Source organism: Amblyomma americanum, chromosome 1, assembly GCF_052857255.1.
Source record: "Amblyomma americanum isolate KBUSLIRL-KWMA chromosome 1, ASM5285725v1, whole genome shotgun sequence".
In the NCBI taxonomy this organism is placed as follows: domain Eukaryota; kingdom Metazoa; phylum Arthropoda; class Arachnida; order Ixodida; family Ixodidae; genus Amblyomma; species Amblyomma americanum.
The window spans coordinates 536473198-536498768 of NC_135497.1; the positions used below are offsets into that span (position 1 = coordinate 536473198).

The 25571-nt window shown below is 44.2% G+C and overlaps 1 protein-coding gene across 1 annotated transcript in view; it reads right to left on the reverse strand.

Moving 5' to 3' along the window:
* LOC144129234 (microtubule-associated serine/threonine-protein kinase 2-like) overlaps positions 1-25571 on the reverse strand; it is a 427846-nt gene that overhangs the window by 11586 nt on the left and 390689 nt on the right. The window contains exons 7-9 of the mRNA XM_077663240.1: positions 18529-19010; positions 15900-16062; positions 14023-14156 (exon numbers count right to left, since the gene is read on the reverse strand). Of these exons, the coding sequence (XP_077519366.1) occupies positions 14023-14156; positions 15900-16062; positions 18529-19010 (779 nt within the window). The remainder of the gene's footprint in view (positions 1-14022; positions 14157-15899; positions 16063-18528; positions 19011-25571) is intronic.

Below are 25571 nucleotides of genomic sequence, written 5' to 3' on the forward strand. Positions count from 1 at the left end.
CACCCTGCATGGTTTACCGTTAATGTGCAGCTCGTGCAGGTATGGCTTAAGGAGCTCTAGATTCTCGGCGTTATCCTCGACACACGAGAACACAAAACGTTGCTTTGTACGCTTGGCTGCAAAGTGCCCGACACCATTGCAGTTGTAGCAACGATATGGCCTACTAGCCTCAAACTCTTTTTTCGCTACTTTCTCTGCTCCCTGTCTCTTTGCCGGTTCTTCGCGCTTTTCTGGCCCTACCTTCGTTGCCTCCGATTGCTCCGAACTTCTAGCCCTTCGCGTCTTTCTGCTAGGTCCTTTATCTCGCATCGCGTTTCGAGCGTGTGACTCACCCTCTTCAGTGCTCAACATTCTGCGCGAAACGTACTCCTCTGCTAGCTCAGCGGTCCTTTCAATTGTGTCGACTTTTTCCCCGTCTTGAACCCGCAGTTTCACCACTTGAGGAATGCTTCGGTAAAATTGCTCAAGGCAAAAACACTCGATGATTTAGTCTCGGCTTCATAAACCTCGGCTCCTTTTAGCCACTCTAGCAGATTCGTCTTTAGGCCATACGCGAAATCCGGATAGCCCTCGCTATCTCTTTTAGTTCTGTTCCTGACGCGCTGGTGAAAAGCATCGGCTGACAGCCGGTACCTTTTTAGCAGGCTGGCTTTCACTTTTTCGTAGTCAGCTGCGTCTTGTGTGCTAAGTCTCGCTATGACTTCAGCTACTTCACATGGCAAGAGTGTCAGAAGCCGCTGCGGCCATGTACTGGGAGCAAAGTTCTCTCTTTCGCAAGTTCTCTCAAAGTTTGCCAGGTACAATCCTATGTCCCTTCCACTTTCATAGGGCTGCATGAATCTGTTCATTCTATAAGATGGTACGTCGCTTGCTGTTTCGGGAGACCCGGCTCTCGTACTGTCACCTTTCTTTCGATTTTCTCTTTCAAGCTGCAATCGCTTTCCATTTCTTTCTTCTTTTTCAGCTTTCCACTTTTGCCGTTCTTTCTATTTTTCCCATTCCGCTTCCCTTTTTCTTTTTCCTCCTCTACCAAATGCCACGTATCTACCAGCTGATCGCCCTCTACGTATTTTTGAATTTTCCTGAATATTTCAGGTTTTGTAATTTTGCCCTGTTCTTTTATTGAGTTCCTCGCATAACAACAGCAAGTCCGACTTTGAATATTTCTTAAGGTCCATGGCAACGCTCTCTCCGCTTTGTCAATGCTATCTGCAAAATGTCGTGAGATTACTTTTTCTCAATTGACATACACTTCCCAGTGATTCTAGATTATTCTCTCAAAATCTTAAGCCTGGCGAATCCTATAGCAAAATGCCGAAACGCTTACCGGTTGAGAAAACACAATGTCGCACGGCCCATCCCAGTTGCTGTCAACCAGTTGTTGGAGATGAGGGGTCCTTGAGTGGGCTGACGCTTTCAGCGCCGCAGGTCCCTTCTACGAATGACGTTGTCAGACTTGTTTATGAAGGAAACTGTACAGTGGTTTATTTTACATTATTTACAAGATTTAAGAACCCATTGGAGGGTGATGGGGGAAGGTTGGAGGATCTGAGAAGGCCTAAGGATGATCGAGGATTCCTCTTCATGGCACTCGTTGTCCGGTTTTAAAAGGGTCCGGTCCCTAGGATTTCCCAGGTTAGAGGAGGTCTTCGAAAGGTTGGGCGTGGCCTAACTTGTGCTGTCGTACACACACACACAAACACACACACACCACTTCAAATAGGGACACGCCCCCGTCACATGTCTCGCCGGAGAGAGAGGGTGGCGCTGGACAATCGCCCCCACAAGAGAAAGCGTTGTCTTCGCGTCCGAACGACAGTTCTCACGCTGTCAAGCCGAACACGTCTTCCGGAAAGTCCGAATAGGTGAGGCGCCGACGAGCCGGCACAGTTGAAGGGGTAAGCCACTCCTGCTCGGTTTGGCGGTCGCTAACTGCCTCGGTACCGCACAGTCGATATTCCGGGAACAATGTTGTTTACAAACGGCAGCAGAGTCCTCCGTCTCGAATCCAATAACCCAAGCGGGGCAGGCCGTGGGAACCACGATGCCTATCGCCGTGCAGTGACCCCGGCTGCAGGTGTCCCGGGCTGATTACGCAGCTAACCCAGACGGGCTGTCGCCAGGATGCTTACAACGTGCAGAATGGAGCGGTTCTGTTTTCTTCCAATTTATATTTCAAATCGGATTCAAATTTGTTACAGCTCTCGTCTCATCCAATGCAAGCATTTCAAATGAGTAAAGATTTTTTAATAAATGAAGAAGATATAGAGTATTTTTTTCTCTCATTGCATAAATTGCGTAAGAGCAAACAAAATTACGCACTTTCCGCCGTTCTTCTTCTATTATTCTGACAATAAATATGCATGTTCACAGCCCTTCTGTTCATATAAAATGCCATTGGAACCAATTAAGATAGAGAAAATTGGACAACCGATTCAAAGAGATGAAAGAAATCCCTTCATGACTCACACCACAACATGCCGCTTTCGCCGCAAAACGGAATGCATGGTCAATGTAGTCGTAAAGCGTATACACGGTTTTGTCGAAGGTTTTCTGTTGCAGCAACGCTCGATTTAGCCCCATAACAATTCCTGTTTGATGACAGTGCGTTTTCCGAGCAAAAACGTTACCTCAGGTAAAAAGAGCAACATAGAAAGCTGTTGCGTCGCCTGCACAGTCGCATTAACAAACACTACGCGGAACACTTCGCATGCCGCGCTGCTTTATCAAAACCACTTTCAACTCGCACCCAAACATACCAGATTAACATCTTTTTCTGCCGCATAAGACTCCACTACGATTGCGAAAACGGCCAGCAAAGTTTATGTATTCGCTATTTCTTTAAAGGATACTGTGCGACCACAGCGGGCATTCAGTTTTACCACAAATAAGTGGTGAAAAAACATGCACCGCTTCATGTGCATTTAATGCGTACAAGAGGGAGTGATCCTGACTAGGACACTTAGAGCAGTCTAGGAGCGAAAGAGAAGACGGCTAAGATAAAAAAGAAAAATCCTTGATCCTCACTCTCAAGCTGCGAAGCTAAAGTGGCAAGCTTTACCAGAAAAATTGGCGATTAATGCCCTTGAGCACTGTTGTAGCTTGAAGAGAATTAAGTGGGAGAAAACGAAGCACGCTAACATGCGCTACAATATATACAGCCGAGTTAACATGATTACGACAGTGGCGCATCGTATTTACAACGTATCTCGTGGATGCGACGCACCACTGTTTACATCTACCCCATCAAATCAAGCATAACGGTGGCGTCTTGCCCTGGGCACACAGCAGAGGGGGCCAGCCGCTCCCATTATGAGGGTGGTCTGCATTGTTAACCCTTTGATAGGGTATTGTGTAGGCAACGCAGGGAGCACGAGGGGTGACTGGAAACCTGTTTCCATTCACACCTAAACAGCGACTTGCACTTCTCGATCATCCCCCCTGTCCGGTGGATTAGAGCATTTTTCTGGCACTTTTCCTCTGTTTACATGAGCGCGATACTGAAGAAAGTTGATAGCATGTGCTGCTGTCGCATTCATGTAAATACGGCTTATCAGCCGCTATAGTGCTATGCCCTTTTCTTTCAGTTCAAATAAAGCTTCTACCCACAAATATTAACCATTATATACAGCAACATTCGAAATTTTTAAGCGTGTAAAAACTGTCGCGTAAATAAAACGTGGTCAACTTCACACTGACGATATTTTTCTACTCCTTTGTCTGAGATAGCAAGGTACGATAAAAAAATGGCTGACAAAAGAAACGGCGGTCACTACAACGTCTCGACAGCAGCTTAAAGCAATACTCATAAAATATTATATGATGTTACTACCAGGTGCCAGCCATAGTTCATTGCAAAGTTTATATATGCCATCGGTAGCCCATACCACAGTTTAAGAGTGCATTGTCTTTGAAAAAATTGCTACGGGGAGTATTTTCGGGCGCTCACTTATTCACAGCCTGAAAAGATACGAAGTACGCTTTTAGCTCCAAGTCTCAGCAAACTGAGAATCGAATATCGTCGCGATAAAATGCCTCGCTCACAGGTTTCTCACCCTAGAATTAAGAAGAAAATTCGGTATCTTAGTTGCTAAAATGCTACTAGGTCACAAATATAATCAGGGCGCATTTGAATAGAAGAGACGGTGTAATTAAAGCGGGATTTAGATTTGGTCGCATTAACAACAGCAGACGTGAACAACTTGCTGCACATTTACAGCGTGTAGAGGCAGTAGAACAGAAAGGAAATGTAGCTACCTTTGCGTCAATGTAGCTTTGATTTAAAAAAACAAATAAACAGAAAGCGGCTCTGCCTCCTCAGGTCGCGAAGCTAAGGTCACCAGCTTTTGTAATGCTGAAATTGTTTTGTTATTTTCTGGCGCTTTCCGGTATGATGCTGTGGTGGCTCCTGCATATATTTTTGCTTAAAAACATTGGAAGTTGTTCCGAATCGCAATTCTACTCGTTTTTATTTGCTTTTTCTTTGCGCGATGCTTTAATACTGATGAGTAAGAATTCCTTTATTTCTGAGTAGCATTTCGAGCTAGCGCACACTCGTACGGGCGGGATCCATGACCATGGCAAAGCCGAGCTGTCGGCCTTGTTGTGTGTAAAAAGTAGAGAATTCTTCGTTCTACCAGCGAGTATTTGTATTGTGTTGATGAACTGCGCTCCTTTAACATGTGTTATTGTACTTAGTTTGCCACATGTATCACATAGTGCACACTCGAAGAGGACGCTTTGTGAATGCTAATTTTAGTAATCTTTTATACTTCTGGTACTTTCATAGTACCCCCTTTTCCCAGGTAGACCCAAGAGGTACATGGCGGCAAACATTGCGTTAACGATTGAAGCCGTTTTGGCGAAATCGATGACCAAGCTCCATGTTTTCGTCTTCCAACGTATGGTGCGCTGAACATTGTAGGCTCGCCTTTCATTATTGCTTTTCCATCTTGCACTCATGTAATAGCTTGACACTTTAACACTGTCGTTTCCTTGCCTCCTTGCACATTCTCGACTGGCCTAGGATGCATTCTCCAGAGATTCTGAATGCTTTCACTTGTTACACCCCTCCCCTCTCCTTCAAATACCGTACAGAAGCCTTTTGTCCCCAGCCGAGCCCCTTTCTTTGAAGAGTGCTATTCTGCGGCGTGCTAGGAGCTATTTTTAATGCGAAAGCATTACATTGATATGTAGCGTAAGCAAAAAGTGTCGGCAAATTTTGTCCGCCCGATTATGTAAAGTGTGCAAAATATTGATTGTGTTAGGTAGTGCGAGAGAAGATATTGAAATGGGGAAAGTTTGGCTGATGAATTGTATTTCGTTAGTTAATTAAATTGAATGAATTAAAATAAATGCTGTGTTTGAAGCAGGTTTCTGTGATGATTCAATGAAAAACTACGTGATTGCGTGAGAAGGCTTACGCTGTAAAAAAATAAAAACGAGAAGACAATTAAAAGAAAAGAAGAAACAAGAATTGAAAAAACACATAAAAATAGATACAAATAAAATTACACAATTTGATATAATAAATTACCAGCAACGAAATTTGACGGAGAAAAAGAGGAAAGAGAAAGGGGTTTCGCGTTCCCGCTCTTAAGCAGACATGGTGCAATCCTGTAATTTTTTCTTTTTGATTTTACGTATAGAGTCCTCCTCTAATTTTTTTCCCCTCGCGCAAAGCTACGCGCAGTGCCGCTCATGCTCCCTGCCTGGATTTTCCTCTACACCTTTTCAGCTGCTCTTTCTTTTAGATACAGCAAAATCTCCTAAAGAGACAATGAAGCTATCTGCTTGTCGCTCCTCCTCTGTCTGACACTCACTCAACGCGTATGGCCTACGGCTGGCATGGCGGCGAGTGGTCACACAACCAGCGCGCTCAGGAAACATCCACGCTCAGCTGACGCCGTTCGTAGTCTACGCATGTGACAGTGAACATCTGATACGTTTTGAGATCTATGGTGTAATTCAGTAGCCTGGCCTGCAACATTCTGTTTGTGAGTACCATCGTATTTTTACTATAAAATACGTTAGGAAATGAGCATGGTTATTGAAATAATTGCTTCTTTGACTAAGCGCCGATCCTTTTTTGTATGGCAGGAAAATGAATACAACAAAGCACTGGGACGACTTCTGCAAGCCAACTCACGTTTTCAAATGTATAACTTGATGTTGAGCGCGAAGGAATGCAGCCAGAATGATACAAACTCTGTTTTTCATCTTTTGTGAAAAGGATTTACGGCACTTTGACAACATTTTCAATCATGGGCAGCAGTGTCATGTGGCGTGAAGACGTTAGTCCTTCATGAAGACGTTAGTCCTTTATCGTTTGCGCGAGACGGGTATTAAAAAAGTTTATTCTTCCACTGCAGCAGGCCTTTCAGGATATGTTTATTATCCCCATACTAACTCTCCTTGGCTTGGCCACTCGTTGGCTTACGAGGAAATGCGAAATTCATGTTTCCAGTGGATGTTACCTGAAGTTGTCTCTAAATCAAAAACACATGGACTATAAGAGGAGTGCTTTCGTGTGGCTTCAGTAAGTGTTGCATCTCACATGTTACATGGATGCAAAGCGATGTAGATAAATTTAGTCTTTTTTTCAAAACAAAGTAACCGTCAGACTGCTGCGTTCAGCACTTCTCGCAAGACTGCGGAAGCCGTCTTTGCACGCTATATTTTATTGCGTACAAAAAAAAACTGCTTCACTTTCTTTTCACGTCCATGGGGAGGATGCGCTCTCCACTGAGCGATAACTTTGCTTGAATGAAAAGGAACGAAACCAGTTGGTAATTTAGAGATACGCCATTATGACAATATCTAAAAAAATACGTTCAATTGTATCATTTATTACATTTATCTCCTTTTGTGTCTATTAATATGTGCATTTCATGGCGCGACACGACAAATTAAGATTAGAAACTAGCCATTCAGCAAAAGCAAGTTTATAAATTTCGATTTCAAATTTTACAAATATTGTGGCCGTAGTTAGTAAGCATCATTCGCAAATTATTCTATTAAATGTCTTGTGGGTATTTTCTCGCCCACCGTGGTCACAAAACTCGCAGTGATATCTAATAATTGGAGTATTTTTCTTGCGATGGTCGCACTTACGCTGATTATCATATCGTGCATGTCTTTGCTGCTTCGATGTACAGCGAGGCCATCGAGCAAGAGCTTGGCGAGGAATTTGTTAGAAGGCAGTGCAACTGTTCTTTTAAATTAGGAGTGCAACGATTAATGACTATATGAGTCATCAGTTCAGTGGCTCCTGGAACCGGGTATCTAGCGGTATACTGCCAGCGTAAATGGAAAAAGTTTTGTATCTTGAATCCTTTAATTTCTTCTTGCGTGTCCGTTGGCTGCTTATACTGGTGTCCCAGATAACTTTAGAAAAGGTTTAAAAATACGCCGCGTCACTCTAAGACGACGCGACCTGTCGTGACAAGACAATGCGATGTTGCAGGCTTGTGTATAGAGCAACTCACGCTATTTTTGTATAGGGCTCAGTTGCATAATTAGTCAATATTAATTAACCAACTTTGCAAGCAACGATGATTGGCGAAAAAGTCCAATGAGCAAGTTGTAGAACGCTCCACAAAACGCCCCAATGAACAGTTTCTCACTTTTCATGTATTTCGTATCGCCTTTCTTTAACTCTCCGCAGATGCCTGCGAAATACAGAAATACCACGTGAGATGTCCGCATGCGCAATACGATTGCATTGCTTTCAAAAGTTCCGCCCTACAAAGAGGCGATTTAGCCGGGTGTGCTGTTGCCAAAAGGAGACAAGGCTGCGACGCGGGCATTGGCTGTGCGATAACGCGAGCGCAAACGATAAGGACTGTGTCTGCTCGTCGCTTACTTTAAGCGCCGCAAGTGAAGCATACCGCTTGCGCAAATAGAACAACCAGCTGCTGCCTCGCTGCCCTGTCACCTTCTAAGCGGAAGCACAACCAGGTAAATGATCTGCTCGCTCCTACATGGAACGTTTGAGAGCACTGCAATCGCGTGCGCAGGCGGGCATGTCATGTGGTATTTTTTGTATTTCGTGGGCATCTGCAATGAGCGAGAAAAAGTTGATACGTAATAGATGGAATGCTAAAAACTGTTCAGTTGGACGTTTTCCGGACAGTTCTACAACTTTCTCATTGGCTTTTTTGCCTATCTTTCTTGCTTTCGAAGTTGGTGAATTTATTTAAAGTAATTATGCACTTAGGCACAAGAAAAAAAAATTAGTGTGACTTGCTCCATTAAATAACCACCAACATGCATTTGGTGGCGTCGTCTTAGAATGCCTCGGCATAATTTTCAACCCTGGCTATATCTAGCTGGGGCACCCTCTATATAAAAGGTTACATATACAAGGTCCGGCTGCTGGAGAACAAGCATAACGAGTGTGCATTGTTGTTGGCCGGTCTATGTGTATCAAACGGCTGCTTGACAAAAACAGGTTGCAGAACATACATCAAGAGGGGTGGTATAAAGCTTTACGGGACACCAAATCGCATACACTTTCTTACTCTAAATGACATTGGCAATCTATTAGAGATGAATGTTCCAGACACAGTGGAATGACTGGCAAATGCACCTAGTACTGGCCCGAACTTCAGGACCGTTGTTGATAAACCTGCTGAATATGGGCACAATCTCGGTGTGGACGTCAGACCATCGTTAACAGACTGGCTGACTATAGGCATAGTCTTGGCGGGAACGTCGGACCATTGCTGATAGCCTGGTTTAACCTGGGCGTAGTTTAGCGGGATTGTCGGGCCATCCTATGTACATAGTCTAGCTGAAAGTAGGCCTAGACCGGACGTGGATGACAGACCATTGCTGATAGTTAATCTGGCTGCGCCTCTTTACACGAGTGAACGGCCACTGTTGGAAAAAAAAAACCTGGCAGTGGTTTAGCTCGGCTGTGCCAGGATATACGTAGCGAGAGGTACGTTTCCCTGGCTGAGCTCGTGTTCACAGTATGTTTAGCAATGAGAGACATTGGGCTACATCTTGGCGGCTATGCGCTGTGTATTACGCTCGGCAGTCTGGCATCTCTATTTGGCAAGCCGTTCCTCTCTCTGTTCAGGCGTCTCCGCTGCTCTCTTCGCCCTCTTACGCTCATTATCTCTGGTGAGAAGCCAAGTTCCAGGCGACAACCTCAGAATCGGAAGAGTTCAACTTCTGTTTTGGTTCGGTTTATGGGGTTTAACGTCCTAAAGCGACTCGGCTATGAGAGGCGCTGTAGTAAAGGGCTCTGGAAATTGCGACCATCTGGGGTTCTTTAACGTGCACTGACATCGCACAGCACACAGGCCTCTAGAATTTCGCCTCCATAGAAATTCGACCACCGCGGCCGGGATCGAACCCGCGTCTTTCGGGCCAGCAGCCGAGCGCCATAACCACTGAGCAACCGAGGTGGCTCAGAGTTCATATTATCTTGTCTATACCGCCAATTAGCATCCGCTCGACTCCACTTTTCTGCATGCATGTCAAACGTTGTGATACAGCCGCCTATTACATCTCCGAGTTTTATACGCAATGCTGCGCATGCGAAGCGCGGTTCAGGTGTTAGAGCGGCGTGCGGCGACGCGGCGACGAAGCGCGCGGCGTGCTTCGTTTCGACGGTGGAGCGGGCAAGGCGGATTTGGAGCGGGCGCGTGGCCTCCGTCGCTGCGGCGACGCAGAAGCGCACGCCACATCGGCCGCTCTTCTCCGGTTGCCATGGTAACGGCGCATGATCCCAACTGGCCTCTCCCAGCCACCGCAAAATCCTTGACTGGTTGCCCAGTGTAGCAAATCTACCTAGAGGGAAAACCCATACCAGAGAAAACACTCATAAGAATCTTGGGCATATGGATACAATCAAACCAACGGTGTACACATGCACTTGCTCTACTCAAAGCTTCCACCCTACAAGTTGCCCGCATGATCACGCGCGTCTCCCTATAAACGCTCGGGCATGCGAGAAGAAGACACGCTAAAGCTGGTCAGGAGCCTGGTGATCAGCCGAGTCACCTACAGTCTTCCATACTACAACCCAATCAAAAGCGAAATCCAACAGATTGATGCGATTATACGCAAAGCATTCAAAACAGCACTCCATCTACCGCAATGCACATCCACAGAGAAGCTTTTAGCACTAGGACTTCATAAAAACTTTGAAAAACTGAGAGAGGCACAACACGTTGCCCAGTTGCAGAGACTACAGCAGACTCCGTCTGGCAGGGAGCTTCTGCAGAAGTTGGGATGCAACGAACAAATACAAGAAATCCAGCGAACCGCGACTATCCCGGACGGCATACGAGGCACAATTAGAGTGACCCCCATCCCCAAGAACATGGACCCCAACCTACACGAAGAACGCAGAAAGGCGAGAGCCGAGTACATCCAAAAATCACTAGCCCGCCAGACAACAACGGTTTATGTGGACGCAGCCACATACCCCAGAAGGACGGGACAAAACAACCCCAACGCTGTAGCGGCTGTGATAAACTCGGACATGCGGGAAATCATCAGCGCGTCGCTACGGGACTGCACGGTAGTCGAGGCTGAAGAAGTGGCCGTCGCTCTAGCGGCAGCGGAGGGCTACCGGACTAAGCGATCCTTAACAATACTACCCGACTCTCATACGGCATGCCGAAACTTCATGTTAGGCAGAATAGGTCACAAAGCGCTCCGCATACTCCGCTCTGGGGACCGACCCAAACAAAGCACAGAAGAAGAACCAATAAGACATACGATGGTATGGACGCCGGGACACGCGGGTGTGGAAGGCAACCAAGCGGTCGACAGGGTAGTTCGAGGGTACAATTTCTACCGAGCTCCCTCCACAAGCGACCTCGAGGAAGCCGAACCTGTCCCTAGAGATTACTCGGCAATCTTAAACTACTACAAGGGCTGCAGGAAACGGTACCCCCCCCCACATAAATAGGGAAGACGCCATCGCCTGGAGGCTGCTAAAGACGGGCTCATACCCGAATCTAAATACACTCAACAAAATACAACCCACACAATACACAAACAAATGCCCATGGTGCCATGAAACACCCACGCTCTATCACATAACGTGGGCCTGCCAGAAAATAGAGGTGGCACCAAAAATACCAAACCCGAGTGCGGAGCAATGGGAAGGAATGCTCTCCAGCGACCGTCAGGACGTGCAACTTGGGCTAATCCGGCGAGCACAGCTGGCAGCGGCATCCAGCGGAACCCTGGACTAGGGGCAGACGACCATTGCTAAGAAGATGGACGACACACCTGACTCCGTCAAATTGCTCGCCTACTCTCTAGAGCTCAATAAACGTTTTCCTTCCTTCCTTCCTTCTCGCTACAAAAGTCTCTCATTCCCCGAAAGGCAATGTATGAGATATTCATGCAAATTTTCGCCACCATTATGCTGGTATCGAACGATTGCTTGAGTGTTGCATGAGTCATTATTGTTCAGGTAACAGATTGGAATCCAAGAAATGCAAGCGAAGGGGTTGGTAGAGAGTCAGATTGGCGGATTAGATTCGGTAGTTTCCGAGGAGACGGTGACAGAAGACCGGCTTAAGAGAAGAAATATAGAAGAGGCCTTTCTCATGCAGCGGTGGTAGCAAAGCCAACGATGACGATCATTGAGAAATATCACAAGCCATTTGAAAAGATTCTATGGCTTTTGGACATCATCATCGTCATCAGCGTGACTGCACCCACTGCTGGACAACATTCTTTGCCATATCTCTCAAAAGTATCCCTGTCCTGTGCCCGCGGCGGACACCCTATAACCGTAAAATTGTTAATCTCATTCGCCCACCTAACCTTCTGCCGCCCCCAGCTACGCTTGCCTTCTCTTGGAATCCACTTCGTTACCATTAAGAAACAGCGGTTATCTTTCCTTCGCATTACATGCCCTGCCCAAGCCCATTTCTTCCCCTTTATTTCGACTAGCTTGTGATTGCTTCCTGTTTGATCACTGACCCACTCTGCCCGTTTCCGGTGTCTTAACATTACGCCTATCAATTTGCTTTCCGCAGCTCGCTGTGCTGTCCTTAACTTATGTGAACTCTTTTCATTACCCTCCATGTTTCTTACCAAAGCGAAAACCGTTAGGATACAGCTGCTGCATACTTTTTCCTTGAAGGACACTGGTAAACTGGTATTCATGATCTGACACATGACAAATGCGCTTCACTACACTGATTTTTCTAGATATTTCGCTCTCGTAATACGGATCTGCAGACACTACTTGTCCTAGGTACATGGATTCCTTACCAATTCCAGCCCCGCGCTACCAATTGCAAGCTGTTTCCTTCAAGACGCGACTGTTTAGCATTACTTTGGTTTTGAGCATATCAATTAATAGATGCACAGTACTACTCTGTCGGTCTAACTCATTGGTCATGCTTTGCTGTTTATCTCCTGAGTGGCATTGCAAGGCAGTCTAAGTGAATCGGAGATAACGAAGGTAATACCCATCAGCTCTTTCCCCAACTGTTCCCAAACCAGGCCTCGGAATAGCTCCTGTGAACTGGCGGTTAATCTCATTGGCGCTGTCGTGTTTCCCTACATCGCACCCTTTCTTATTGGAATTATATTTATGACTCTATGGAGGACTATGGTAGCTGTGCACGCGCTAAAAATATCTAGCAGTATTTTTGGTGAACGCTATTGTAGAGCCAGATTCCGCAGGTCCTGCATGACTGCTATTCTGATATTCATTCTCATAATCTGATTATTTTTCGTATTCTCTAATGACTGTATACAGGGTTTGGTTATAGTATGGTAATTCATGTATCACCAGATTGATAGTGCGAAAATTACCAATTGTCAAGTATCTTTCACGAAAGTCTGCTTGACCATTTGTTTGACTCAGGCCTAAAATTGTCCTCACTCTATTAGTGATTACCTTAGTAAATACCTTATAGGCAATGAACAGTAAGCTGATCGGTCTGTAATTTTTCTAGTCCTTGGCGTCTCCTTTTTTATGAATTACGATGATGTTAGCATTCTTCCAGGCTCCTGGTATCCACCATATCAACTACGTCCTGGTGTTGAGCGGCGGTTATGTCTTGGTCAACGAGGCTGGTAGATATAGCTCATGATTAGGTAAAAGCATGTGCTCCATGGTCCCGACTCTAGGTTGCGGGCCTAGGCCCTTTGTGAATGCCGTAATGTTTCATTGCATTTGCACTCAATCTGGGAATAGAACAGTGCGTACAAGCAGCCCTCGAATCTAATTACACCCGTTTTCTCAATCGTCGTTCATTGTTGCAACTACTAAGCGCATTCAAGCTGCATATCAACTGGATTGTGTGCAGGACGAATTTTATATGTAATTACACGGTTGTAATCTACTGTGTTGTCCTACTTGCTCTCCTTAAACTTGAACAAACCCTAATTATTTTCTTGCTTTCATGTGTTTGATAGTACATGCGCTTCAACCAGCGAGTATTCCTGCTTTACCTATTTTTGAAGTCGCTCTCTGGCTGCAAAGAGTGCCCAAATTTGTATGAATTTCTGACTGCCTCAACAATCACCAATTTTGTTGGTCGCTGCATTAGACCTCTTCGCCAAAGCCACGCCCAGTACCCTGCATGCGTGTTAGAGTGCCAGCCTCTAGCACTGCGCTTTGGATGCCCCAGTCTTCGCAGCTTTCACACTTCCGAAGTCAGTGCAACTCATGAGACCGCGGGCACTTGCACGTGTATGCCCAAGTCAAATACGTGGCCGGTTTTGTGTCAACGAAAGAAAAAGCACACGGAGGCGGCCTTCTGACGAGCAAGCTGCAAACGACACAAAATGAGGGAGATTGTACCAGGAATGTCAATCATCATTGGTGGGAATAAATTAAGTAAAAATATTTGAAGCTAGGCATTGTGAACGGGTGATGACATTATGGCGACTTGAAATTTTTGCGGTTTTTTTTTCCATAAGTTCTGCGTGCACAGCTGAAAATGAACAGACAGGCTGAAAACCACTACACAATAGTGCACGCGCCCCGTAGCCAGTGCATGGAATAACGTGAGGAGTGCTTACATAGACGACGAAGTAGTTGATGTTGTCTTCACCCCTGAGTCTCTGCAAGGCGAAGCCGAAGCCCCAGTACTTGCTATACCGTTTCTTACGATACAGCACAAGGTCGATCTTCTCCGCTCCAACGAGCACGGACACTGGCGCTGGCAGAAATGAGAAAGCCGCGAAAAGACTGCTTATATTTTGATTTTCTCACTTGCGAGGGACAAGCATAGAGGGCTGATTTTTAATAGCAATTAAAGGATGAAAGCTGCATTTCGGATCAGGCGTGTTGTGACGGTGTATGTACACTACGTGCTTGCTCAGAGGCTATGGAGTTGTGCCCCAGAGCAGAGAATATCGATTTTGAACACAGCCACAGCGGCGGAGTTGAAAACACCATGGCTGTAATCTGATGAAAGCAGGTATATACCCTACGACTGATAGCTAGCAGGTGAAAAATAGCGTATGCCTTTATTTTGCTGCCCCCAGGTGTTCCGGCAAGCGTCTTCTTTATCCTGGCGTACGTGTGCACATAAAACCCTTCACATATCGTTCCAGGACAGACGAAGACGCAAGACGAGGAGCACAGGTGTAACACCACTCACGGCATCATGCACAGCGCGTTTCTTTAGAGCGTGACAAAACAAACAATTCCTGGCGCGACTTAAGATGAAAACAGTAGCACCTGCAGTGAGAACTAGAAACCTCTGAGTGGGTGTTGTCGTCGCTCGGCTGAGAGGGCAAGCACGAGGACGGGTTAGAAGCCTCCGTTAAGGCTCTGAGCTCGGCTAATTGGTTCGGCTTACTTCTTGCCGTGTTTGAGCTAATTTACTTCAAATCTTTAGGAACCGCCAGAAACAAGGAACAAGCAATAGAAACTAATTGCTTGAAGTATCAAGGCGGAAAGCTGGGCTAGTTGGTGTTTCATCATGAATTAAGAGACTAGCGCATATAACAGAGACACAGACAAAGAAGTAGACAGGACGAGCGCTCGTCCTGTCTACTTCTTTGTCTGTGTCTCTGTTATATGCGCTAGTCTCTTAATTCATGCTTGAAGTAATTTGCGAATTTATTTCTTTTATTCAAATTACCCCTAAAGGTGCTCGAAGAGGTGTATTGCATGAGGAGTGGCAATACATAATATACATAATAATAATTATACTTATTATATAAATAGAAAGTGATAATAATGTGGCTATAGACAAAGGAAGACACATGCATCAAGGTACAATATATGCAGGACTAAAAAACAGTGCAAGACAAACAAAAGAAAAAAAATTTAAGAGACATTAAACACCCGTAACAGAGCGGATATGTTCTTGAAATTTATTTAGGCCTACTTTGGTGAAAACGGTAGATGGCAGGTTTTTTTCAATCGACTGTTGTGCGTGGAAAAAATGACTTAAAGTGAAAGGATGTGAGGCAAGGCATGCTTTTACTTTGAAGGAGTGATCGCGGCGTTGAAAGACGACTGAGGGGTGACTGCAAGAAATCGGCGTGAAGCGACAGGTGATGATAGAGTTTATGGCAAAGTGCGAGACGTTAACGGTTGCGGCGATATGTTAAGAGGGTGAGTTCGGGACGTTTTATCGGCGAAATAAAACACCATTTCTTACAGTTCCGGAAGAAAAATTCGTAAAGCTAGAACTGTATCTGCCTTCTTGGTAAGCAAAAATGCATGTACACGGCATTCGGTTTCCCTGCACAATTGGGACTCAATGTTTACTATTTCGTGACGTCAGTGCAAAGACATTTTTTACAGAAGGAGGTATGGGGAATTTCAAAGTATACCCGAAAAGAACAAATGAGTTCATGATTTTAAGGTGCTAATACTTGAGTTTGTTCTGCACTGTGGCTCATCTACATTAGGTGAAACAAGTATAAAGTTAACCCGCCGAGCTCACAACTTGCTCCGTCTTCGGGGAGCGATGGACTGAAGCTACTCAGCAGGTCTGCACTAATGGGTGGCGGCGCAGGGAGCGGGGCATAAGAGATTTCCGGTTCAGTCTCCAGGGTTGTCTCCATGAATGAGTCGGAAACGGCAATCGGCTCGTTAGCTCTCTCCACCTGCGTGGCATATGACCGCACCAGCAACAAAAAATGTGAGCATGAAAAAACTTGCTCATAATATATTTTATCGGTCACGAAATATGCGCAAACTATTTATAAAAATGGAACAATTACTCGTTCGCATTAACACAAGAGCAGTCATACGGCCGCTTCTTTATTACATATCAACTTAACCTTTCGTCACACGAATTCCGGTGCCTCTTTTTTGTACTCAGAAAGCTGCGATTAAGTAAACAACCCTGCTGGTACAGGTGGCGTTTCTGATAAGATCAGGAATTTTTTCCCAAACTTCGGGTGGGCTGGACATGATCCGCGTGAATGTAGTGCAGCGAGTTCCGCTTAGGTCCCGTCTCTGACGGCATAAAAAACGAATACTTATTCCAACAGTCAAGACTTCTGCTGCAATCTTGAGCCAGCACTCTCCTTAGATCTGCTAATGCACGATGGTGTGTGACGCTTTCCGCAGAGGTGCCATGCCGATGGCGCCATTTTTTGCCTTTTTTTACGTTGCCCTAAAAAGTTCGTTTATTAACATCCCCGCGTGTTATGCGGACATGCGCGCTCGGACAAGAATGTTTTGCATAGGAGCGGGTGACCCTTCACGGTGCAAAACACCTGGAAACTTGATGGGACACTTACGCTCCGCCTTAAGGGCATGACGCAATACTCTTAAAGGGTCTCTCCGGCGGAGACACGGATGCTGTTCTTTCTTGGACCATCGCATTACGCTTAACGTACCTTTGAGAGTACAATGCGAGAGCATTACCAATTCCTGTCGCGCAAGTACCTCTCTGTCGCCTGGATTCTGCCTGCATGCCCCAATATGCGGAATTGGTCATTCCCTAGAATAATTTCCTGCTACTCTCTTTTCTCCTACATCTTTTTATCCCCTCACCCCTTTCCTGCAGTGCAAGGGTAGCAAACCGGTTATTCTTCCGGTCAGCCTTTCCTCCTCCTCTTCCTCCCCAGTCCGTACTTTACAATCAAAGATCGGTGGGAGCCCTCAAGCTACTCTCGGCGCAGTGGTCTAACGTTTAAGTGGTGCGCCACTTACCCGGCAGGCGGCTGTTTCATGCAGTCACTGGTGGGGCTTGTAAAACCCACGTTGCTCTTCCCGAGCAACCATCGCTACCAATCGTTAACTGAACTGCCACCTGCAACAATGGGCAGTTTTCTCAGAGTGTGGTGGGCAGGTTGACATGTGCCGCTGTGCACAGGCTGTGATGCGTCACAAGGTCACGTGACCAAGGTGCAGGTGGGCCACCTGCTTTTTGTCTCTCAAAAACTTGACGCGGGATTTTCCGCTGAACGGGAGTCATAAAGGTATCGTGTTAAAAGGGTCACGTAGATGTATATAACTCTTAGTAATATAACGGGTGTGTCGGCCGTACGATCGTTCAGCGTTCATTGAAGGATCGCAGTGGCGAAACGGACGGGACTAAGCGCATAAGCACAGAGCGTCTGCCCTTTGCACAGTCGTTTGATCGGCTCTTCCGCTGCTGTCACACAACCTCCACTTCTTGTGCGATGCGATGCGATCAGACGCGAGATGACAAGCAGAGATTTTGGTTTCCAATCGCACCTGCGGCATATAGTCGTACTTTATTCTACTTTCTCCTCAATTTCCTTGCAGGTAAATTTGACCCGGCGACTGATTTTCACATTTTCAACAGCGATCCCCTTTTCATGGTTTCTATTATTGTTGGCGTCTTTGATATGTAGGATGTAACTAGCTACTTATTTTTCAATCGTTGTCTGCTACGCTAAAAGAAAGTAACTGACAGATGCCCTTGTATTCCTTCTGTTAGCCTTAGAGATGACCTTCATTAAAGCAATATTTAGGAAGAGTAAATGTTTCTTCGGTTATAGAACATGTTGATTCAGATCAAACTCACCCATACTACAATTACACACTTACCGGACTATATATTTGGGAAGCCATAAGTATAGCTGTGGAAGAAAGTTAACTGCTGGTGAAGTGTAGAGGATGCTAGCGTTGCGTGCCCCTCCGTTTCGATTAAGCAGACACCGGCAAAGCATGTTAGCACTACCTAATATGTAAATGGCCGCGACCAGTTCCTCAATTGTAGAAATGGTGCAATCACTGATACGGACAGTCTGGAAAGGTAGCATGACTAGACCGCAGTAATGAGCACCTCTCGCCTTAACTATTTCATCAGCCGGTATATCCTTCATATAAACAAGTACCCTAAGAAATATACAGAAATGTAGCAGGTGCTTTAATGACGTTCCTTCAATATCCTCAGGTAGGAAATATAACAGAACCCTCACCGCACCCTGCTATTATTTTAATGTCATTATACGTCTCCTAGCAGTTAATTCTGAGCTATGCACTTAACGACGACTACTCATAGCATTCTTGTTTATAACACAAATAGCTGCCAGCCATGGCAATAAAGAGCAAAGGACACCCCAATAACGATGAGCAGAGCCATTACTCACAGCAAGAATGAGCTTCTTAAAAGAATCAGAAGCGTAGCACAAGAGAGGCCGCTGCCCGTCCGCGCTGACGTCCTTCAAGTCCCCGAGCTTCAGCAGCCGGCGCTTATCGCTGGCAGTGGTTGTGTCTATAGTGTCCCTAGATCGTATTGACCTAATCAGAGGCACAAGACTCGGAATTTCACACAGGTGTTGTTCGTGGCGCAGGCGCTTCCAGTTGAAGCGGTCAAAAAATGGATGCGTCTGGAGGTCCACGTAGCTGCGCGAGCCCAGGCGCTCGACAGCGTTCTTGCGGAGCATGCGAAAGGTCATGTCCTTCGCTGGGGTCGTAGCCGAGTGCTCGCGCTCTTCGGGGCGGGGCCAGCGCAGCGGCGCAGTAATGATGCGTTCCCGCAGCGCCTGCTTTGTCTTGCCCCGAAAAGGCACGCGGCCCGTCATTAGTTTGTACATTACAATTCCCGCAGACCACCAGTCCACGGAGCGACCTGCAGGAAAGCCAAGACAGTTTCGGATTTAGTAAGAAGACAGAGACATCTGCAGCGCGTATTATCAACGCACATATCCATTCGAAGGCTTTTTTTTCCTTGAAATACCTTGAAGTAAAAAGAACGTACAAAATATTATAAATAAAATTCACTCTTGATTCTACTAAATGCTTACGCTCCAAGAAAATTGTGTGTTTGAGAAGTTGTGCCCTCCAAGTGCCTGATAAACCAACCGTAACAGCAACTTCTGAATATTACGGTACAGTATTGTATGGGCGCTCGAAATCAATGGTATTTAGTTAAACTCTATTACTCGCTCCACGGTTTTAGCCACTCGTGCTTGAGAGAGAGAGAGAACCATTTACCCTCATCTGTATCGCCGGTCAAAGTCGGACCGTCTTAGCACATAGCGCCCAACACAGGGGCGATATGACAGCGAGCAACGGCCACAGTATTAGGGGGAGTGGAAGAGGAGGAGCGACCCAACTCTTCCAAGAATAGGGTATTTGGGTTGTTCGCCCAGCTCTGTTGCTAATCTAGGACAATACCCTTGTTCAAATGTCCCGTGCTGCAGAAGACGCTGTTGGGAATTTGCGGCGTTAAAATTCGCAACCATCTTGCCTACACAGTGGACACTGCTTCCTGAAGCTCATCGTAGTTACTGATTGAATGAAGCACATTCTAAGAAGTTTATACAGGTCGTTAAAAGCTTGAACAGTGATCTGTATGATGTCAGCAGCTCGAGTAAAAGTTTTCAGAAGAAACAGCACTTCGAAACCAGTGTATGAAGGTCATCGTCAAAAGTACTGAATTCAGAAATGAAGTTAACCTGCCCTACCCTCAAGGTCATCGCTTCTACCTTCGATTTAGTACTTGTTCAGTGCCCCTCAAGCCTTTTTAAAGATCGCCAAACCTGAATTCTCCGCATCAGTTCTTTCTTTCTTCATGGGGAAATACTTATTGGCATTCTGACATCTACTATCGGAGTGAGACATTTTGGTGATAATAAATAAGCTTCACAAGACAACTGAGATATTGCTTCTTTATAGATGCGCAGGTTTCCAAGTTTTCATATGTAAGAAAAGAGATGTATTTTTATGGCCTGACATTGCTCGCAGCAGAAGCGTGCCAATTTTCTATCCAAGTTACACCAAACATCATTTTGTGCATCTTGTCCTTTTGAAACAATCACAAACATTGCATTAAAATCTCTGCCTTACATGTGGCCCATTTGTTGACAAACCTGAGAATAAATGAGTGAATCCTTTACCTACAAACCTCCTCACAGGCTCATCAAACCTTACTACTCTTTTCTGAAAATAGTGCGCACTCTTCAACAAGTGAGATTTTGAAAATGATCAAGCAGCCAGAAATTATCCTCCTCGGCAGACTTCGTTTATCATTAGCAGCTATTCTTCACTTACGATCAGAATTTTTTTCAATATAATTTATGTCCCTTATGCTTGCTTATCAACAGGCAATAGCAAAGCATTAAGGGACTCCTAATCTGGCCGTTTTGGGGAAAAGTTACGTAGTTGACGTATTCTTAAATTCACACGAAGCACCACGAATATGTAGCGCATTGCAGGTATAATGGTTTCAAAAATTTGCCTTCACACGAAATACCCGCAATTTAACAGAGTTACCACGCACCAACGAATTTCAGCAAATAATTTTGAGGTCAGCAGGCACCACTCGAAACACGGAAACTCATATTCTATGATGTTTTCAGAAATTGGCAACAGTTCGCAATAAATCAAATCATATTGTTACGACGACAACGAAGTGGATAGTGGCGCGGTACGGGGCGCTTGCACTAAGCCGGCGGCCATTAAATCATATCTCGGCCATCGTTCATCGCGCATCATTCTTCGGCTGGCCGATACGTAACAATATTTTTTTAGTGCAAATTCCGACTCCATACAGTTACTTTTCCTAACAGCTAAATAACCAGCAACGCCCTTAGTGCACGCAACATCAACGGTAGAATGAATTATTTATACGAAATAGAAAAAAATGTAATGTGACTGTTTAATGTTGTAAAATCAAGGCAAAAATTCAGGGATATATTCCAGAAATTATCGCCATGTTGAATTCCAACACACGTTCACTGAGTTTCTATCTTTTTCTTGAACGCCTCAAAAAGAAATTAAATCGCTTTTTTAGAGTACAAATACTTCCTCTAGGATGCAGAAGGCATGCATTATTTGTGAAGAGTTTAAGTATAACGGTCTTATTGTGCTCCAGCGCACAAATTTGCAGAAAACTGATTTTTCTCAAAACCTTGCTTTTGAGAAGTATTTACGAAATTTACTTGAGAGATAAAGATTCAAAAGACTATTTCCTCTCATTCAATCAGTACTGCTTGCATATAAAAGAGAAAGTGTGCAACAAAAAGTTTAGTGGTCTGCTCAGAAGACAAACATTTCAATTACTTCAAATGCAGAAGTGATTTCTTTGTTTAACCTTCTGTAAGAGAGATGCTTTTTTAGTTAAGTGTGGATTTATTTATTTACTTATTACATACTGTCGGCTGAGGTAAAATGAGACAGGCATTAGAATACATGAAAATATTAATTAAAAGCCAGAAGCAAGCAGCTAAAAATTTATCGAACTTTATTCAGACTGTCCAGGTGCATGCAAACCGTCACTAGGATACTTTCTGAGCAAAAAAAAAACCTTTAATATATAATTTAGAGCTCAATACACTCTTAGTAAGGATGATTATGACTTTTTAGTGTTATTACAAGCGTTATATATGACGGTTGGTTCATTTCAAGATTGTTATAATGGAGGAAAAGCAGTTCCAGAATAAGTTTCTTGCCCGTCACTATAGATTAGGTATGCAATTTTCTGTCAATTTTAGAACAGACTACAGTCTTGTGACTTCAACAGATATAAAACTAAAAACCTTTCTTTTTGTTTTTCAAACTGCATGATGTTTGAGTTAATGTGAGGACCCCATGCTATACCTACATAGTGTAGCTTTGTCCTAACAAATGAAAACAGTAATTTCAGACCACGAGAGAAGTTTTTTTATTTTGCATCTCAGGAAGCAGCCTTTTCAGAAAGGAGAACAAATATTTTCAGCATAAAAGTTCCGCGACAATGTAGAAGTCAAGGAAACATCAAGGTATCTGTGTATGAAAAAAATTAGGTGGTGCTTTTTTAGGAGTGATAGGAAGAAATGCTGGATTCTCTGCGTCATTAAGCAACCAATTTTTACTGGATCACTTCAGCATACTCATGAAATACATTTGATAAAAATCTAATCACTCGGACAAAATAATTTTTTACAAAACACTACAGTACGTAAACATTCCAATTCGCGCACCGCGTGGTTAACAATAACGATGTCATTTATGTACACTAGGAACAGCAAGACGCCTAAAATACGCCACTGCTGTACCCCCGATGTGGCTGGAAGACTTGGGCAAGGTATGTTCACCAAATGTAACGCAGTGAGTGTATTACGGGAGGTAAACAATAAGCAGGATTTGAAAAACGTCAGTCATGCTAATCATTTTATTCTTGAGGATACATTTGTCGCGTTAAACCTTCTTGAAGGCTTTGGTAAAATTTAAAAGCATAACATTATTGAGTAGAGACATTCGCAAGGAAACATAGATCAGCAAAGTCAAAATCAAAGCTTTCCATGTGCTGTAACGGGCAAGCAATCAATATCACATTAATGCTTGTACACAAATACGAGCATTAACTTCTAAATCATTTGATGTACTCGCACGCAGTCTCCTCTTAAACTACTGAATTGCAGAATATTTGCTAGTATGGACAGAGGCTGTTGTCCCGTAGGCTTTTTCTTGACAATACCGACCAGTTACATCAATACGCTTCGTGTAGAGACCACTTTCTCTTTTATCACAAAATAATAAATATTCTATTGGTATATGGCCTTTATTCCATATATTTGCCCATATTTGCATTTTTATAGATTTGTAAGTGGCAATTTTGATTCATAAATCTCGCAAGCTGTTTTGAATCCAATAACAAACTGGCATGCATGTGTGTTGGGTCATGTCATTGAATACAACTAAATGTATTCCCCTCATCATTTAAACAAACGCACTAACCATCTGTGTGAATATAGGAATGAATTTATTACTTAAAGCTCAAACAAGACAATTTCAATATCCAGGTGTTTTTCACATGGAACCGACGTACGATGAGAATGATATTTTTATTTTGAATAATGAAGCCTGGGTTTTGGGTTTTATGCAGCGGAATTTATTTATTTACCATGTAACTTGAAAAGAAAAATTTTTATTCACCTCCGATCAGCACTTGACCCTAGATTTGATTGTTTAACCTAGAAACTTCTCAGCTTATAAGTTAAATTAGAAATAACGCTCAGAATACCGAATTCACAATTGTTGTAGGAAACATTAGCAAGGTATTTAGCATGACGAGCGACAATTTGAAATGGCAACAGGTTAGGAGAGCAAAAGAAATAGCAGATAAATGTTTAGCGCAATATTTGCTCTTCTGGAATGGGCGTTAAGGGCAAAAACTCTATATCGGCACAAAAATTTATTACAGCTATGGAATCAGAACTGAAGGTTGTCGAACTTTTTTTATATGAGCGACGTCGTTCTTTGTTCTTTTTTGTTATAACTGACCGACTCTAGAACATCCTGCCATCGAGCACTGCACATGTCAGTTGAACTGATGGTTTAATTCATGCTTTGGGTGGATTTGTTGGTGCCCACATTTAACATCTGTAGTTCCCGGCTTTAGTGTTTAACGGGGTGATCCAACTAAACAATAAAGAAAACACGGAGTAATAGTTTTGCACCATTTGGAAAAGTGAGACAGTAATGCTCACCAAACGGCGATCTGACTGTCCCTTTTCTACATAAATAAAATATTCAAAAAATCGTGCGTATAAAATATTAATTTGAGAATTAAACTGCAAGTGGTCTCCACGCGTGTTGTCCTTCTGTTACCTGGTGCAGGTATAAAGTAACATAATATAGAGGACAGTGCCACTGTCTTTGCTGTGCGCGCTTACAGTATTAGGGCACTTCCTATCAACAGCCGATGAATTAGTCACCCTCCAATTTATTCAGACTGTTCGTGCCTAATTGTTCTTGGAGTAATATGTGAAAATATTCGGGACAGGCATCTGGTGGTATGTAAATTTTTTAAACAATAACGCCGTGCCCCAAAATGTTATTTGATGTGCAAGTACTCAATGTCACAGTTATATTCTAAAGAAATTGGCAGATATACCATTTTTGTTCACGACGGCAACGCCACTCCCCATCTCTTTTCGCAACATCATAAGCGAAGAAAGAAATACACCAGCGCCCATTTATTTACATAACGAATCCTCTGTTATGGCACTAATACATAGATGCTTTTTCGTTAATCAAATTTTTAACGCATCAGTTTCAATTTCAATGCTGCAGGCAATGACAATCACTCTGCCTTCTCTCAAATGAATCCAGTGTCGCAAATGAATCCTGTATTGTCCGTTCTGTGAGCACGACAAGTGCTTTTCTCCATTTGTATGCGTCTCCTTAGCGTTTCATCTCAATAAAAATATCCTTTCCAATCTTAAGCTCATTGTAAAGCTTTTATTTTAAACTGTCTCTTTAAAACTATTCCACAGGACTTTTATTTTTCAACGGGGATGCTGATTATTCATTCTTACTGAAGAAGTCTTACTCGCTGAGGTTCTTCCAGCTTCCACAAATAGTCTGTTAGCTGGAAAGTGACAGGTATGTGATTATCAATCGGTTTTTGTTATTTTTATAGCATATATCTACAAAACCAAGAGCTCTAGCCTGGTCACCATTGTTGGAACACCAAGCCCAATATGCCCTCTGCAGCCAGAGCAGGATGAATTATGTTTATATATGAGGCCTGTAGTGTTGCTACGCGCCGCTTACCAACATTTGTCGCCAGAAGATAAGAGAAATTGTAAGCTGCAGACGGAAAATGTTCGACGCTTCACACGATCTCGCTCCTATCGATGCTCACATGGTTACCCACGCAATCCACGTAGCATATGGTTGCCACCGTGCCAGTTTGCGGCAAAATGTATGCAACGAATAAAAATGCGCCTGTTCAGGATATTTGCAATGCCGAGTCCATTGTCCCGAAAGTATCCGAAGAACGGGAGTTCTTTCGCATATGGCTACCGATTGGCCGCACAAAACTGATCAAAAATATGAGACGTTATTTCAGCTCCATCTTAATGATATTGTAGCGACGAAGTGGCCTCTCGCGTGGAAGGAAGGACGAAGAAGAGGTTAATGTGGCTCTCTGTTAGTGTTGTGCTCCCTGCTAGGAACTCTTCATTCTAACCTCCAGCGCTTGTACATAAATGTAAATGCTATTTCTCCGTAACATCCTTGGTGGAGGTGCGGAAAGACGGAACTACGCAGCGGACGCTACCTCCCACGGCCGACAATGACGGAAGTATCCCCTCAAGATTTGGCAGCATCGTTGTCCTCCATCGTCCTCACTCACTCTCGTGATCCTGTACCTTTCTCTGTGGTAAATGACGCCGACATTGAGACTTGGCTTCGCCGGTAT